This window comes from Neolamprologus brichardi, chromosome 3, assembly GCF_056152115.1.
Source record: "Neolamprologus brichardi isolate AB-2024 chromosome 3, ASM5615211v1, whole genome shotgun sequence".
Taxonomy (NCBI): Eukaryota; Metazoa; Chordata; class Actinopteri; order Cichliformes; family Cichlidae; genus Neolamprologus; species Neolamprologus brichardi.
Window position 1 is genome coordinate 1,056,395 of NC_142106.1, and position 13,871 is coordinate 1,070,265.

Genomic DNA, 13,871 nt, shown 5'->3' on the forward strand with positions numbered 1-13,871 from the left:
TCCCAGTGATTTTAGAGAATATGAGTAGTTACAGACTACAGGGGTGCATCCCAGCACTGGTGTTAAGACAAACATGGACACATACAGAATAGAAATAACTTTTTGTAACAGCCGAATTAAACTTGGAGCTGATTTAGAAACATCACCTCGGAGCACTGTATGTTACTGTAATGTTTTACACTGAATGACAAACCTTACTGTTGTCTATAGTTTAGTGTTCAGTGCTGAAAGCAGGATTGGGATTTTATAAATGTGTAAGTGATTGACTTTGTGGAGATCAGAGTACATGAGTGCGTTTCAAACACGTGGCTGCTACAGTGTATGTGGGTGGGGACGATCAGCCGATATTTAGCAGAAGCTGACACTGAGGATTGTCACAACCAGTCATGGAGCGTCTCTGGATCCTGAGCTGCACTCTGTGTGTCCTCCTGAGCTGGATTCATGTGGATCAAGCGGTGGCTGAACCGTGAGTTTGTCTTCAGCGTGTTTTTGTCTGTGTGAGTTGTTCACTGCAGTAACTGCTGTATGTGTGATGCTGTATGCAGCCAGTACCTGGTGGCCATTCCTGCAGTTATTGAAGCTGGAGCTGAGGCCAAATTCTGTGCAACTCTCCGACAGCCCAGTGGGACTCTGGTCATGACTGTCACTTTGATGTCCCGAGAGAAGAACACGACCTTATTCACGCATACGTCAAATGAGGCCTTTCAAACCTGTGTTCAGTTTGAGGTTGGCAACCAGCACTTTCACACACAAAGTGTGTTTGTTAGTTGTTATTGTAAGGATTATTGGCTTTAATGACTATCTAAATATCCCACTGTCTCAGGCTCCTTTGGTACAAAAGGAGGTGCAACATTTTCAGGTGGAGGTACGAGGAGACACATTTTACTCCAAACAAGTCAGAAAAGTGATGATCCGAGCGTCTGATCCCTTCACATTCATCCAAACAGATAAACCCATCTACCTCCCTGGACAAAAAGGTAACAATGTGCTGTTATGTTATATAAGACATGTAGTTCATTCAAATCCCATCATCATGAGCCAGCTGCTCCACCATCTCCAATTTGTGTAACAAGTTTTGTGGTCCAAAATTTGGACACACATACAGTGATTGATGTGAAATGTTTGCTTCAAATAGCAAATGTTTTTCAAGATATCAATACGGTCGATGGACCAAGATGTTTATTCGAAGTTTGAAATCCGACTGCATCTTTGAACATAACTACCGTATTTTCCGGACTATAAGGCGCACTTAAAATCCTTTCTTTTTCTCAAAAATCAACAGTGTGCCTTATGTATGAATTCTGGTTGTGTTTACTGACCACAAACAGATTTTATGTGGTACACAGTGCTCAAAAATCTGTCAAAAATGTTTTAGAATGACTTTGGTAAGGTACGAAGCCGCACCGCTTGATGGATTGTCGGAGCATTACGGCTACCGTAATCAGGAGCTTCGAGGACTTGGAGTAATCTGGGTCCTAAACGCCGTCTGCTTCAGGTCCTAAAGTCAAATGAACACTGCAGCCTCACTGAGAGTAAAAAACTGTCTAAATTCTTTCATCTTTAATAAAATGATCAGTGTTGCTGCTTTACCAGGTGTAACAATTAAGTTTAACATCCAGGCATCCATGAAAACATAATTTATTACATTTCGAAGTTTGATGTTAGCAGGAAGTTAGCTCGCTGGTTTTGCTAGCTTCTAAAACATGCTCTTCTATCACTTCCAACATAAATGAAGACAGAAAGCTAAACAGCAGTGATGTTAATAGGGCTACTGAAGTTGGGCTAGCAGGTATATGATAATGTGCTATGTGATCGCTAGCGACACAGCTATGTTAGCATAACATAAACACAGTGAAGCTGGAGGATGAACGCTAACTTTTTTCCATTTGATAAATGTTCCCGATGGTTTTTGACGAATGCAGTCACATGGAAAGATGCTTTAAATGGACCAAACTTCAGTCAGGAGAACAACTGAGATAATCCATCCACAATACCAGGTTAGTCATTATTCTAAGATAAGATAACCTTTATTAGTCCCACACGTCAGAAATTTGTTTTGTTACAGCAGAAAGTGGACAGTGCAAAGTTACATAGCATAAATTATAAGGCGTTTAATGCGCCCTATATTCCAGTACGCCTTATGTATGAAAACAGACCCGTTTCAGACAAGTTCATCGTCAGTGCGCCTTATGGTCCGAAAAATATGGTATTTTAAAAAACAACAAAAGGAAAAAAAATCCCACAAGTTTCATATTTGAGCTCATACTAATGAAGAACTTCACATTGCAAAAGACAGCTACTGACAACGAATTGTATGCAGTTATTTCACAGTGAATACTCAGAGTGCACAACTTCCCCCAAAGGGCAAAGGCCATATTATATTTTCCATTTTGAGACCTGCTGCTGTGATGGAGAATTAGACAGTAATTCAGCTTAACTTTGTAATCGGGGACAGAGAGCACAAAATGAATCATGTCTGAGTAATGCCTCTTAGTTTATTTCAGAGTCAAATTCTTTTTATGTGAAAGTTTAACGGTTTTAATTTTTAATAGTTCACAATAAAATAAATATGTTTAAACATGGCTTTGGAATTCACAGTACAAAAAAATTGTGAGGGAAGAATATGGAGGGCCTCGGGTGCCAAAATGTATTAAATACATAATTAAATAATAAATTAAATGTGTCATTAATTACGCAATGACAATTACAATGTTGCGTGGAGATCAGGGGCAGTACCCCTGGACTTGCAGACCGGGGTGGTGGTCCCCATTTTTAAGAAGGGAGACCGGAGGGTGTGTTCCAACTACAGGGGGATCACACTCCTCAGCCTCCCTGGGAAAGTCTATGCCAGGGTGCTGGAAAGGAGAGTTCGTCCGCTAGTCGAACCTCAGATACAGGAGGAACAATGCGGTTTTCGTCCTGGTCGCGGAACACTGGACCAGCTCTTTATCCTCTCAAGGATACTTGAGGGTGCATGGGAGTTTTCCCAACCAGTCTACATGTGTTTTGTGGACTTGGAGAAGGCATTCGACCGTGTCCCTCGGGGTGTCCTGTGGGAGGTGTTGCAGGAGTATGGGGTGTCTGGCCCATTGCTACGGGCCATTCGATCCTTGGTTCGCATTGCCGGCAATAAGTCGGACTCGTTCCCGGTGGGTAATGGGCTCCGCCAGGGCTGCCCTTTGTCACCAGTTCTGTTCATAATTTTTATGGCGGAGGGCTTTCGCTTTGGTGGCCTCAGAATCTCATCTCTGCTTTTTGCGAATGATGTGGTTCTTTTGGCTTCATCGGGTGAGGGCCTCCAGCTCGCACTGGAACGGTTCGCAGCCGAGTGTGAAGCAGCGGGAATGAGGATCAGCACCTCCAAATCTGAGGCCATGGTTATCAGCCGGAAAAGGGTGGAGTGCCCACTCCGGGTTGGGGATGAGTTCCTGCCCCAAGTGGAGGAGTTCAAGTACCTCGGGGTCTTGTTCGCAAGTGATGGGAGAAGGGAGCCGGAGATCGACAGACGGATTGGGGCTGCAGCTGCAGTGATGCAGACGCTGCACCGGTCCGTCGTGGTGAAGAGGGAGCTGAGTGTAAAAGCAAAGTTATCAATTTACTGGTCGACCTACCCTCACCTATGGTCACGAGCTGTGGGTAGTGAGCGAAAGAATGAGATTGCGGATACAAGCGGTGGAAATGAGCTTCCTCCGAAGGGTGGCTGGCCTCTCCCTTAGAGATAGGGTGAGAAGTTCGGCCATCCTGGAGGGGCTCAGAGTAGAGCTGCTGCTGCTCCACATCGAAAGGAGCCAGCTGAGGTGGTTCGGGCATCTGACAAGGATGCCTCCTGGGCGCCTCCTGGGTGAGGTGTTCCAGGCATGTCCCACCGGGAGGAGGCCCCGGGTCAGACCCAGGACACGCTGGAGAGATTATATCTCTTGACTGGCCTGGGAACGCCTTGGTGTTCCCCCAGATAAGCTGGAGGACGTGGCTGGGGAGAGGGAGGTCTGGGCCTCTCTGCTTAGGCTGCTGCCCCCACAACCCGGCCCCGGATAAAGCGGATGAAGATGGATGGATGGATGGTGTCATTAATTAAAATATAAATCAGCAATATCATTTCAATTTCAATAAATTCTATACATATGTCTCATACATGTCAGTCCATTATCTGAGATCTGTCTTGGCTTGCTGTGTAGGGTAACCAATCAGATCCATGTTTGATAAGTTGCAGTGACTTTGTTTTAAAGTATAAAGAGAGAAACAGAGGTAACCTCTCAATTTTTCTCAAAGTGAATTTCAGAGTCGTTACGATGGATAATAAAATGCGACCTGCCAAACAGCTGGTGAGTTTTTGAACAGTATTATTAATAATGCTGTTTGCAATTTGGATGCAGTGATTTACACAACAGTTTCTTAACTCCACCTGTCTTTCTTCCTTTGCTCTTTCTTTCAGTATGATGTCATTGAACTTCAGGTAAGAAGGCGCCTTTAGAAAAGGCTTTTACTTCTCTTGTAAATACATCAACACAACACTGAACACATGCAGTCAGACAGACTTGAAGGTTCCCTGCTCACTGCTTGCATACACACTGCTTCTGCAGTATTACTCCAAGTTACTGACAGTGCAAGGTTTAAAAACTGGACAAAGTGGGTTGCATGTATGTAATACACACCGTGCAGGTGCCTGTTCTGTCACTTGATGCCCCACATGTAAAATTAAAATGACAGTGATTAAATCAAATTAATAATTTTGATTTAATTACTCCACAAACACAGCCACAGCTTCCCTGTCATTACAGCTTAGGTTTCTTTATATCACTTCATTTTTAAACATTTATAAACAAGTGCTTCACATCTAGAAGGGGACAAAGCTGGCTACAGATGAAGACAGGACATTTTTATGTCCCCCTAAATTTATATTGTCCAGTTTTAGCTCGAATCTTGTTGAAAAAGAAAAGAAAGAATCTAGTTGGTACTGTATTTACACCTGTGTAGTAGCTGTCACTGTCATTTGATTTAACAGGATCCTCACAGTAACAGGATTGGACAGTGGCTAAATGAAACATCCAATAGCAGAATACTGCAGCTTTCTTACTCCTTGGACACTGAGGCCCGTGAGGGACCGTACCAGATCATTGTGTCAATGGGTGAGAGGAAAATATATCACAACTTCAACGTGGAGAAATATGGTAAGTCGGTCTTATTTATTTTTAAATTCTTTGTTGTAATGGAGTGCAAATGCTGACATTCATATTTTCCCCCAGTTTTACCCAAATTTGATGTGACAGTAAATATATCTGAAGAAGTGAGTATTGGGCAGGAAGACATTGAAGCTAAAGTGTGTGCAAAGTAAGGAAAAGTTCTTTCAGGACAAATTATGTGTTGTAAAATCTGGAGTTTGAAGAGCAAATGACTCATAATGTTTACTTATTTTTCTTTACAGGTACACGTATGGACAGCCTGTACCAGGACGTGTTACAATCAATGTGTGCAGACCTATAGTTTTCCAAGGTATACCGCTGCGCAGTGAGGATGATTTGACCCAATTTCAGATAAGTGCGCCCTGCCACACAGAGACAAAGCAGGTACAGTTATGATTTATTTCTCCCCAACCTTTGTTCCCTGATTCTTTGGGTACATTCAGGCCCCTGCATTAGCATTACAGCGTATGGGTTGCCTGCTCTACCCAGCTGAACTGGCGCTGTGTGTCCTCTTCACCTTTTTCCCCTACAGTTTCATCATCTCATACTTTCATCCACGGATTTGAATTTTTAGTGATATCTCATCTTTCTTGGACGGACGTGTCAGCTCCAAAGGAGTGAAGTGGTGTTTGTTGTGCCTAAAAGGCTGCATAGGTTGTGTTGGTGTTTCTGCTAGATGATTAGCTTTACTAGTAGGGCTAAGGCTAGTGGTGTGTGTCATCATGTCTGTCACACAAAAGAATACAACTTCTGTGAGAAATCTAAGAACTTCAAAAATACTCTGATCAGACTGTGTCACCTAAACAAGGTGAACAAACATACACTTATCCAAAGATTCAGCTCCTGTTAAAAGTTTGAACAATTTAGACTGTTTTACTGAGTTACTGGTCAGTGTTGGGAAGGTTAAAGTGTATTCCACTACTATTTCTGTGTGATTTATTACTATTACTGAAGGCTACTCGCCATACCAACACCAACTAGATGTTTAAATCTTAATATAAATAAGTAACAGTAGGTGGACATTAGGTAAGGCTGCACTTTTTGCAGTGATCTCGTATAGAAAACTATTCCACACGTATATAAAACAGGTCCGCGGCTCCGAACCGTAGTAAAGGGACCTCTGGCTAATACGTCGGGTTCGTGTCGGGCTCGTAGCTGAAAACTAGCTTTACTTTGTTGTCTGGGTCAACTTTGCTAGCAGAGACAGAGAGAGGCGTTGAAAGGCTGCTCCAACAGAACTTATTGTTTCGGAGGAAAATACGAACACGGTGTACAGTCGAGTCTCAATACAGTGGCTTTCAAAAGTATTCGCCCCCCTTGAACTTTTCCACATTTTGTCACATTACAGCCACAAACATGAAACAATTTTATTGGAATTCCACGTGAAAGACCTACACAAAGTGGTGGACACGTGGAACGAAAATCATACATGATCCCAAACATTTGTTACAAATAAATAACTGAAAAGTGGGGGAAATAGCTTCAGTGATTTACTGAAACAAGCAAGCTTTCATGAGTTCAAGCCCCGCTGTTGTTGGCGTTTGTTTTAGATTCAAAGAAGGAAATGGGAGTAAAAGATGGATCGACAATGGGATAGAAGTTGTCTGTTATGTGTAGAAACAATAATCCCTTGAGGCAGGTGTCCTTGTTGTGCTTGGATGGTTCATAGGTCAACATAAAGTGCCTGATCGAAATAAAGGAATGAAATGGGGACTGAACTGGAAATGAATGTAAAAGCTGCCAAAGTCTCAACACAAACTGCTCAAGACCATTTTAAAATTTGCGATCGTGGCTCAAGAGTTGGGAGTTCGCCTTGTAATGGGAAGGTTGCCGGTTCGAGCCCCGGCTTGGTCAGTCTCGGTCGTTGTGTCCTTGGGCAAGACACTTCACCCGTTGCCTACTGGTGGTGGTCAGAGGACCCGGTGGCGCCAGTGTCCGGCAGCCTCGCCTCTGTCAGTGCGCCTCAGGGTGGCTGTGGCTACAATGTAGCTTCATCACTAGTGTGTGAATGTGTGTGTGACTGGGTGTGTAAAGCGCTTTGGGGTCCTTAGGGACTAGTAAAGTGCTATACCAATACAGACCATTTACCATTTAAAAAATCCCAAGAAAGTTTGTTTAGTTGGAAGCCAACAAACAAACACACAAAAAGTTAGTGGGTGAAGGTTTTTTTCACAGTACTGTATAACATATATATAGTAGTACTGAGATTTTGAGGATATAAATGAGATGCTGCTGGGAAATTTAAACGATACAGTGGTTTTGTGAGGTGATACCATCATACTGCTATACAGGCCCAGCTCGACAGGATGTTTGGGATGTTGTGGAGGATACGGCGTCTGTGTTTTCCAAAAAGAATTTCTGATTTTGAATCATCTGAGCACAGAGCAGTTTTTGTCGTTTTAAATGAGCTTTTGCCCAGAAAAGAATGCAGCGTTTCCAGTTCGCATTCACATTTGACTTCTTTGCGCAATGGAGCTTTAACCTGCGTTTGTGGGCGGCTTGGTGAACTTTGTGCGCAGATATTGATTTGTGGAAGTGTTCCTGAGGCCATGCAGTGATCTGAGTGGCAGAATGACAACAGTTTTTCATGCATTGCTGCCCGAGGACCTGGAGACTGCATCTGATAGTGGATTTCCTCCTTATCCTTTGCACATTTTGATGACATTATGCGCTGCAGATGATGAGATATTCCCAGTCTTGATAATTTTACATTAATGAAATTATTCTGTCATTGTTCTACAATTTGTAGACACAGTCTTTTGCAGATTTGTAAACCTCTGCCCATCTGTATTTGTGAGAAACTCTGTCTCTCTATGATGATCTTTTTATACACATTTATCTGAATGATCTGTTGCCAGGTAACATAATCAGTTGCAAAAGGTTCCTTCAGCTGTTTATGTTTAGTACAACTGACCCCTCCAGACTTTTGTCCCCCCACCCTACATTTTTAAACCATATTGCTTGCATCAAATTCTAAATGAGCTCAAGTCTTTCATGACTCATCATAGTTTGAACATTTAATATATTTTATAGATTCGATTGTGAATGAGATCTGATTATAATTTTGGTTTATTCTAGTAAGATTGTATCGCACACAGCAGTGATTTTCTTTCTTTATTGTTCTTTCCAGGCAGACAAGACTGGCTGTGCAACTTTTTCCTTCAACATGTTAATTTTTACTAAAATTGACCAAAAGGTGCTTCAAGATGTTCTGGATATCAAGGCCAAAGTGGAAGAAGAGGGAACAGGCAAGGTTTTTTATTTCTTTATAATGACACATCGATGTGTATTTAACCAAAAAGGCATTCACAGTATTATAAGATGAATGTTTTTGCATTCAGGTATTTCACACCCTCAAGAGAAGAGAGTCACGATTTCTTACGTCCTTGGAAAAGTGTCTTTCATAAATATGCCTAAGGTTTGGGAACGGGGATCTAATGTGGAAGGAAAAGTAAGCCTAAAATGTTGTTTTCAGCTCAGTTTGTCGTACAAAGCACATTTAAATTGTTTGTATTTTCCATTGTTAGAGCATTGTGTTCTTCAACAGGTCAGAGCAGTGTACCACAACAATACACCCATTTGTGACGCACCGGTCTACCTGTTCACGGGACAAATGTGGCAACCACGCTCACTACAAAATCTGACAACTGACAGCAACGGTGTGGCCTCATTTTCTTTCAGCACTGATAACTTTGACCAGGATATCCAACTCCATGTGAGCTGACACACTGAAACAATGTGTAATTTAATGCAGCCATCACAGCAGCATGAAGCCACAATTGGTTTCTGATAGGCTGCAAATGTCCAAATACCTCCCACAGTAATAAGCTGCAATCCTGAAACAGTTTATGACTCATCTTACTCCACGTTTGCCTTGCTTATAAAGCCTCATTGACCAATGTTGTTTTTAGATCAGTTTTTTAAATTTTTGTTTCATATCCCCAACTAGGCAAGCCTGACACCAACAGTGGACTACACAGGATATAGAATTGCATACTATGAGAGGGGATTTCACACATTATCCATGTCCCAGCCATCTTCTCCTGATATTAAAACAATCAGCTCTCTAGAGGTACAGAAGAAGGATAAACCAGTGTCCTGTGATGCAGAAGAAGACATATCAGTCAACTACACTATAGTGGGAGAGTCTCCGGGGTCTGTGGATGTCATTTATCTGGTGAGTTATCTCTGGGTTTACTACAAAGTTGAACATGACCAGACTTTTTGTGTGTTTGCTAAAAAACTACTGGTGTAAAACCCATCATAACTGAAGAAGACACTCTCAACAACAACAACAATCTTTATTTATAGAGCACATTTAAAAACCAGCGGTATACCAAAGTGCTTTACATAAGAGACAGAGAAGTAACACAAGTATTATAAGGCCTTAGCAAAGTATCAAATATACTCACAGATCAATGCTACTAATACACAGGGGCAATATAAAATGCATATCAAAATAAAAACATAATTAAAGCACAAGCCATAAAAAAATATGTATAAGAAAAAATAGAGTAAGTCTAAAAGTCAGGTGCGAGCATTAGCAAGCAGGAAAGGCGAGATTAAACAAATAGGTTTTTAACCGTGATTTAAAAGATTGGATGGAATCAGACGGATCACAATCGGAAGGTTTTTCCACAACTCTGGTGCAGCCAGGGCCAACGCCCGGTCACCTCTAGACTTCAGCCTAGATCTAGGCTGCACCAAGAGTAACTGAGTAGATGATCTTAATGCTCTGGCAGGAACATACGATTTAAGGAGTTCCTTAAGGTAGCTCGGTGCTGTGTTGTTGGTAATTTTAAACGTAAGCAGCAGTATTTTAAATTGGATGCGGTATTTTATGGGTAGCCAATGCAGGTCAACTAGGACAGGGGTGATACAGGCAAACTTCCCAGTTCTGGTCAGAATGCGTGCTGCAGCATTTTGGACTGTCTGCAGTCTATGAAGGAGGGCAGAATGAAGACCAAAAAAGTAAGTTACAATAATCCAGCCTTGAGGTCACAAAGGCGTTGATGAGCTTTTCCAGGTCCTTATGCGGAACATACTGCCTAGCCTTAGAGATGAGACGGAGTTGGTAGAAACTAGATCTAACTACAGCAGACACTTGTTTATCGAGTTTGAACGAGCTGTCAAGCAACACGCCCAGATTGCTAACAGTGTCAGAAAGGGAGCTGGTAAGGGAACCAAAGGCATCACGAAGTTGGCCACGAGGAACGTTGCTGCCAAATACCACGATTTCAGTTTTCTTATCATTTAGGATAAGAGAGTTTGCTAGGAGCCATTCTTTGACCTCGCGCGTGCACTCTTGGAAACAGTGCAAGGACAAAGCAAGATCATCATTTAGTTCAAAGTAGATCTGTACATCGTCAGCATAGCAGTGGAAAGCGGTATTTCTCAAAGATTGCACTTAGAGCAACAGACAGGTGCAGCGGAGGAAGAGCAAGTGCCCAGGGTAACAGAGAAGAACCTATTGGAGAGGTATGATTTAAACCAATCAAGGGCAACACCTTTAATGCCTACAGTATGCTCAAGCCTCGCTAATAAGATGTTGTGATCTACCATATCGAAGGCCGAGGATAAATCCAATAAAACTAGGACCGCAGAGCGTCCATTATCAGCAATTAGAAGAAGATCATTGAGGACTCTAAGCAACGCTGTTTCGGTGCTATGATGTGGTTTGAAGGCAGACTGGAATTTATCATTAATGTTGTTCTCATCCAGGTACGCCTGGAGTTGTAGAAGAACTGTCTTCTCGAGGATTTTGGACAGGAACGGGAGCTTAGAGATCAGCCTGTAATTCACATAATTATTATAATCAAGGTTCCTTTTTTTAAGAACAGGCTGAACTATAGCATGTTTAAAAGCTGACGGGACGCAGCCAGAGAGTAAGGAAGAATTCAATAGCGATAAGATATTGGGTCCAATTACATCGAAGCAGTCCTTAACTATACGAGATGGGAGAGTATCATGTATAGGATTAGTTCAGTTGTTCAACTAAACGCTTGAGAGTAAGAAGTGACATGGGCTCAAACTGATGGAAAGTAGACGAACAGTCAAGGGTAAAAACAGGGCTTGACATTAAAGGAAGTGAAGACTTAAGAGATGAAACTTTATCTAAAAACTGATTTAAAAATTGTTCGCAAAGAGCCGGAGAGCACGCCAGCGGCATAACAGGGCAGGGAATGACCACAGAATTAAAAATTTTAAATAGTGTTCGGGGGTTGTGACCATTGGCTAGGATAATTTTTGATAGAAAAGCCGCTTTGGCCATTTTGGCAGCAGTTTGGAATTTTGAGCGGCTGGTACGTAGGATTTCATAACATACCTGGAGTTTATCTTTTCTCCACCTCCTCTCATCGCGTCAACACACGTCGTAAGGCGCGTGTAGAGTCGTTTAACCAACATTGAGAATGAGTTCTAGGGCGCTTCATTTTAATAGGTGCAACAGTGTCAAGGATAGAGGAGCATATGGTTAACAAGGTGTTGGCAAAGTCCTCAACCATATGAGAGGTAAAACAATCAAATGTAGTGGATGCAGAATTCAAAAAAGAAGCAGAACAGTTTCAGCATTAACTGTACGCATAGGGCGAAGGAGGGCCTCAAGGTGCAATTCAGTATTACCTAAGTCAACATCAAAGATGACCGGGGAGTGGTCAGAGAACCCAGCATTGTTTATATCCTCGATGCAAATGTCCAAGCCATATGAAAAGACCAGGTCAAGGGTATGGCCTTTAGCATTGGTTGGTTCATTTACCCACTGAGTGAGGTTAAAAGAGTCAGTAATGCAAGAAAGTCTTTAGCCAATGGGTCGTTCTTACAGCAGACATGTATATTAAAATCACCAGTAATAAGAACACAGCCATATTTAAAAAGAACAGATCCTAAAAAGTCAGCAAATTCAGAGATGAAAGTCTTATTGTATTTAGGCGGACGATAGACCACAACACACAGAGTAGTCAAAGAGCCAGTCATCTCCAGTAGCTCAGTCCATCATTAGAATCCAGCAGCCTTGATCTATTTCAGCATAAATACTGATCCAGCCCAAACTATATGGTTTATCAAAACGTAAAACTAGGGTCTGTCTCCTGAATCCAAAGTGGAAGCTGGTTCCACAGACTTCAGGTCTGGTCCCTGTGCTTTGTCCCTTATCATTTTCTGTCAACTTAGTAATTAGCCTCAGTGTTTAGTCCTTTGTTCATGATATCCTAAGTTTTCTCTCTCTGCTAAGTATTTAAATTCTTAGGCCTTCTTAGTTTTAGTCATCTGGGTTCTGCTCTCAGTTAAAGTTGTTTGTATTCTAGCCCTCATTATAATTATTGTGCTTTTCTTGTGTCCCCCTGCACTTTTGACTGATTGATGACCTTTATTGATCCAGAAGGAAATTGGGTTAAAGGCTGCCAGAACTCCAGCACCATCTGACCCTTCCAGCCATACATACATTGCACAAACATCACATGGGGACGACAAGTCAGAAGAGGTAGAACAGTGGAAATACACAATACACGAGGAAAGACCAGGAGAAAAAAGACCCGCCCAGACTGAGCCCTTAAAGGGAGATCGGTTTGAGAACAGAAAGAACACCTCAGCACACGAATCTTCAAATCTCACAACAAAAAAGACATCAGAGGCATTATTAAGAAGACAAATCTTGATCCTAATGTTCTTTCTAACTTCAAGCATATTTCTAAACTCTCTTTTATGTCCAAAATTTTGGCAAAAGTTGTTTTCAAGCAACGTCCGACCTTTTTAGATGTTTGTGGCATTTGTGAAGCATTCCAGTCTGGTTTTAAATCTCGTCCTGAGACTGCACTTTTACGAGTTTTTAATGATCTTCTTATAACTGTAGACTCAGGTAGTTGTGTTGTTTTAGTCCTTCTAGATCTGACTGCTGCCTTTGACACAGTTGATCACAACATTCTCGTATGGAGACTCAAACACGTTGTTGGTCTTAAAGGCTCAGTTTTATCATGGTTTAAATCAAACCTGTCAGAGAGCTCATGTTCTGTTGCTATTGGGCAATGCCCCTCTTCCTCTGCCCCTGTGTGTTGTGGTGTGCCACAGGGCTCTGTTTGGGGTCCAGCTCTGTTCTCCTCATACACGCTGCCTTTTTTATTTTTATTCCTATATTTAGGAAATACAACATTCCCTTTCATTGTTATGCTGATGACATCCAAATTTGCTTCCCCTTGAATCTGGATGTCTGTTAACCTTTTAATTCAAACACATTGAATTAAAAGGTGTGAAAACCTTTCACTGGTAGTGATGTCCACAGATATCAGTGCTAGTTCATTCTTGTTTTTAAATGATTTCTGTCTTCCAGGTGTTGTCCAGAGGAGCTGTCACCATGCAAGGACAAGAACAGGTTCAAGTGCAAGATAGATCAGGTAAAATTTCCATATTTCCACATATGCCACAGCCAAGCATTGACGTTGGTCTGTTTTGTTGATCTGTGGATGTATGTTTGGACCTGTGTTTCAGTGAATGAGGGCCAGGTGTCCTTTAAAGTCAGAGTGTCTCCTGAGATGGCTCCAGAGTTCCAGGTTGTGGCTTATGCCGTCCTGCCAAGTGAGGATGTAATTGCCCACAGTGCTGACTTCTCTACTGACAAATGCTTCAGCAACAAGGTGAGTGTAATTCTAGAGGTGTGCTGTGTGTTTGGTGTCTGCAGTCATGCCATGTCGTTCAACTCAA

The 13,871-nt window shown here is 42.1% G+C and overlaps 1 protein-coding gene across 1 annotated transcript in view; it reads left to right on the forward strand.

The window, feature by feature from the left end:
* The first annotated feature begins 268 nt into the window (after positions 1 to 268).
* Positions 269 to 13,871, forward strand: part of LOC148103087 (alpha-2-macroglobulin-like) — a 35,339-nt gene continuing 21,736 nt past the window's right edge. Inside the window, exons 1-14 of the mRNA XM_087831259.1 lie at positions 269 to 466; positions 546 to 726; positions 824 to 977; positions 4,270 to 4,322; positions 4,433 to 4,453; positions 5,003 to 5,168; positions 5,244 to 5,328; positions 5,423 to 5,564; positions 8,311 to 8,428; positions 8,522 to 8,631; positions 8,728 to 8,895; positions 9,130 to 9,357; positions 13,501 to 13,564; positions 13,659 to 13,804. Coding sequence (XP_087687385.1) covers positions 387 to 466; positions 546 to 726; positions 824 to 977; positions 4,270 to 4,322; positions 4,433 to 4,453; positions 5,003 to 5,168; positions 5,244 to 5,328; positions 5,423 to 5,564; positions 8,311 to 8,428; positions 8,522 to 8,631; positions 8,728 to 8,895; positions 9,130 to 9,357; positions 13,501 to 13,564; positions 13,659 to 13,804 — 1,716 coding nt within the window. The 5' untranslated portion in view covers positions 269 to 386. The remainder of the gene's footprint in view (positions 467 to 545; positions 727 to 823; positions 978 to 4,269; positions 4,323 to 4,432; positions 4,454 to 5,002; positions 5,169 to 5,243; positions 5,329 to 5,422; positions 5,565 to 8,310; positions 8,429 to 8,521; positions 8,632 to 8,727; positions 8,896 to 9,129; positions 9,358 to 13,500; positions 13,565 to 13,658; positions 13,805 to 13,871) is intronic.